The sequence below is a fragment of the Myotis davidii genome, unplaced genomic scaffold (assembly GCF_000327345.1).
Source record: "Myotis davidii unplaced genomic scaffold, ASM32734v1 scaffold673, whole genome shotgun sequence".
Lineage (NCBI taxonomy): Eukaryota > Metazoa > Chordata > Mammalia > Chiroptera > Vespertilionidae > Myotis > Myotis davidii.
In genome coordinates this window covers 1829424-1833287 of record NW_006286677.1, presented here as the reverse complement: position 1 = coordinate 1833287, position 3864 = coordinate 1829424, and the positions used below count along the sequence as shown (strand labels likewise).

Sequence of the window (3864 nt, the reverse complement as noted above, 5' to 3'; positions counted from 1 at the left end):
CTGATGGCTGCCAGTACAGCGGTGGTGGTGGGAGCCTCTCCTGCCTCCTCAGCAGCGCTAAGGATGTCCGACTGCAGCTTAGGTCTGCTCCCTGCTGGCAAGTGAACATCCTCGAAGGCTGCCAAGCTGCCAGAGGGATGTCTGATTGCCAGCTTAGGCCCAATACCTCAGGGAGCAGGCCTAAGCCATCAGGTGGTCATCCCCCGAGGGGTCCCAGACTGCAAGAGGGCACAGGCCAGGCTGAGGGTCCCCCTCTCCCCCGCCAAGTGCACCAATTTTTGTGCACTGGGCCTCTAGTATTATTAATATGAGTAAAGTAGTGGTTCTTTGCATATCTTCCTGAAATTAACATGCATACCCTAATTTATACTTCTAAGTGAATATTGGTTTCTTTACAGTAGTTACCTAGGAAAGTTATGCAGTTGTTTCAGTGATGTTATTGGTGTTGCAAATGGTTTGTAGTCTCTTTTTTTGAAACTGCTTTGAGAGTAACTATACCTATCTGTTGAAATTCATGGTGATTTTTATTTATTCATCTGACAGATATTTATTGAATATCTACTATTTGCTAGTTTTGCTGACTTCTAGATTGATGAAAATTTAAAACAAGCAAACAGCATGGCCTTTGCCTTTATTATGTTCACAATCTAGAGGTTTTGATTTGTAGAAACTGCCAAAAGCTGATCTGGTAAAGAGGGTCGGGGGGTGGGTAACTAGTGAATGCCACTTTAGCGGAAAACGTTATGACATAGATTAGTTTTTCTTTTTATCCATTATATTAGTTTTCAGAGTATTATCAAAGAGAAATATTTTTTAAAACCTCACAAAGCCCATTTTGCACTAAGATAGTATCTTTGGAATAGTTGATTGCTTGTCTTGGAACCTGATTTGAAGGATAACATTTATTTAGATAGATGTTAACATTAGTATTTTATTTTACTAGTTTTTGTGTGTCTTTAGGACCTTATATTCGCCAACTTCTGTTTGGTTAATGTGAAAATTTTAAAATAGGGTCCTGGTTTACATTTGAGAAAATCTGCTACACAAGGTTGATAGTTAAATCAAATTATCCTATTGATCTTCAGTTTTGTGTATGTATTTAAGTTTACATAAAGTACAGATTCTCAGCCTACCCTTGATTAGTTTTCTTTAATAATTGTGTGTATGTGATTATTCACTTAGAAAAAAATGGAAATATCTAGTGATGCTTCATCTGGAAGTGTAATTCTGTTATAAACAAAATTGGACAAAAACAAGTTTTACCCCAGACATTTAATGCATGATATGAGCAAAAAAATTATCACAATGGATGCACAGAGGAGAGACCCAGTGCTCTGTTCTAGTAGTTTTATTGGTAGTAACACACGTTTTTCTCTGCAGGGGGATCTCTGGATGTATATAGAAAAATTCCAGAGCATGTCCTTGGGAGGATTGCCGTGGCGGTGAGTATATGGCTTCAACCTTATGAAATCTGGGTGATTTTGTCTCTAGTCGAGCCTTACTCTCCTTATATCCTCTTCTCAATCCCTGTTGACAGCCAGGGCCATCTTAACTTTTATTGTCATATTTGTGCTTTCTTCTTTCCATAGACCAACCCACAGTAACTATATAGTCACATGACACCTATCAGGCTTGTAGGTACTCTGACCTTCTGGTTTCATGTGTTTGCCGGGACCTTAGTGCTCTTATTGACCATGTTCTTCAAAAAGAAAGCTGGTTGTTGGGCATTTTATACTTCTAAGCACATTAGAAAATACTTTTAAAGTCTAAATTATTAAAATAAAACAGTCTATAAGAAAATACTACTTTGTTCTTAAAGATTTTTGTTCTTGGGTTTTAATTTTTATTCCCTTTGTGATTAAAAGTAGTTTTTCTATTTTCTATATTCACTAATAAACTGATGAAATATATCAGTTAAATTAAGTAGCTGTATAAGCCCCATATTTCAAATTTGGAATAATGTAGGTTAAACAGTGTCTAAGAGAAGTCATGGGTTAGTGTAATAGTGAACAATTGCTAAACTAAAGGCACTCTGATAACCTAAGCAGTTTAATACAGAACAAAGTGATTTTACCATGTACCATTTAATTAAATGGCTGATTTTTCACATTCATTATACATCAGACTGACAATGCAAATCCTTTAATCCAGCATGGACACTTATTTAGTTTCAGTTCATTGTAATTCACAGCTTTCCTTTTTTCTTTCTAATTATTAGTGTGAACTGCCCAGGATGATGAGAACTTTCTTTTCTGATGCTATTGCTGTTAAGTAGCTTCTAATCTACATGTTGAGGTAAATTAGTTCAGTAAAATTTGAGTACTTAAATCTCTATTTTAGATGAAAATAAAAATGTTTCATTTCCTTTTTTAATCTCAGGGGGGAATGAATTCTTTGTGGCTTTTGGCAGTTCTTGGCTCTAAAGTTTAATAACACGTATAATAAAGGGCGAAAAAAGGCAAGGATACCAATAGAAAATGAAAAAAAAGTATATGCATTCTATGTACTCAATTATCTATTGAACTTGGATAAAATAGAAATCTGCCTCCTTCAGTAGAGAAGCATGTTCTTCCTGGACTTCATAAACCTTACCTTCCTCTTGTGTAGGGCAGCCACACAAGGCTGCAGTCCTTTCAGTTCTACTGGAGTGGGAAACCTGTGAAGGGAATAGAGCCAGAAAAAAAAAATAATCCAGTTTCCAATACAGGACTTACCTATTGAATAATGGAAATATGAAAAAAGTTATTTTAGAGAAAGGCATTTAAAATAAGTGCTAGCCCAAAGCATTGTTTACATTTGCCCTTACAATTTTAATAATTAGAAGTTTTGTTTTTTTCTAGAATGTTTCTAATTTCTCCAACTTTTATGGCTCATCAGGTCATAGTAATGAAAACTGCTGTGGCCCGAGTAGAAAAAATGCTTTTGATAGTTTTGCTCTCCATCTGCCACTTTTTATAGACTCTGCTGGTACCTAAACTTGCATGATGCCTCCAAAGTATATTTTTTAATGTAATGAGTAGGCTACAAACTAGGATAATCCTTTTTTGCCACTGACAAGCACCAATGGAAGGATTCTACCAATCAGAATAAGACTAGCAAATCAATGGGCTGTAGGCCGTGGTTTGTAAAGTACTTATTCTCATGGCCTGACTGGGTTCCTGGTATACTTGATTCTCCTCTAGTGTTCTGAAGACAGCTTCGGCATCATTCCCTTTAGTCCTTTCTGTGAGGGCAAGAGCACATGGGTGCTCTTTTGAAGTCAGAATCAACAGAATCAGGAGAGAGGAGGAAAATAGGTGCATAGTGAATACTTCATTATGGGTAAATGTTTTATATACAACTATTATCATTCAGTCTTACAGCAGCTCTGTAAAGTGTAGATTATTGCACATATTTTATGCATGTACTCGTATAAGATGAGGTTTAGAAAAGTTAAATAACTTGCCCAGAGTTATATAACTAGTCAGTAATAATTTACCCTGAGGGCTGTTTGACTCCAGGCCCCATGTTCTTTCACTCTACTTTCGTAAGATAATGAGAAAAAAGAAGAGGAAGGAGTAAAAGAGAGAACAAAGGTTTAAAAGAAAAAGAGAAGTATGAATGAGAGAATAATGGAATAACACATACAGATTCATATTCTCTTCATGTCTTAGAACCATATCTAGGCATTTCTTCCTCCACAAATTAACTTTATTTCCCAAAGACCCAAGGTTCATTACAGGATGGACCCCTGTCTGCCTTTATGATATGTTGTTTAAATTTTCTCTGTAGGGTGTATAGCAAGAGAATATTTTTCTCAAATAAAGAAATCCACATAAACTGGCGGAATCCAGCCTTCCAGCTTGTTTCGTGATTTTTATCTAC

General features: G+C 36.2%; 1 protein-coding gene across 2 annotated transcripts in view; it reads left to right on the top strand.

Annotated features, from left to right (window-relative positions):
• The window catches only part of MAP2K5 (mitogen-activated protein kinase kinase 5), a 263379-nt gene that overhangs the window by 103124 nt on the left and 156391 nt on the right, over positions 1 to 3864 (top strand). For both annotated transcript variants that reach the window (XM_015560452.1, XM_015560453.1), the window contains exon 12: positions 1381 to 1442. In XM_015560452.1, the coding sequence (XP_015415938.1) occupies positions 1381 to 1442 (62 nt within the window). The remainder of the gene's footprint in view (positions 1 to 1380; positions 1443 to 3864) is intronic.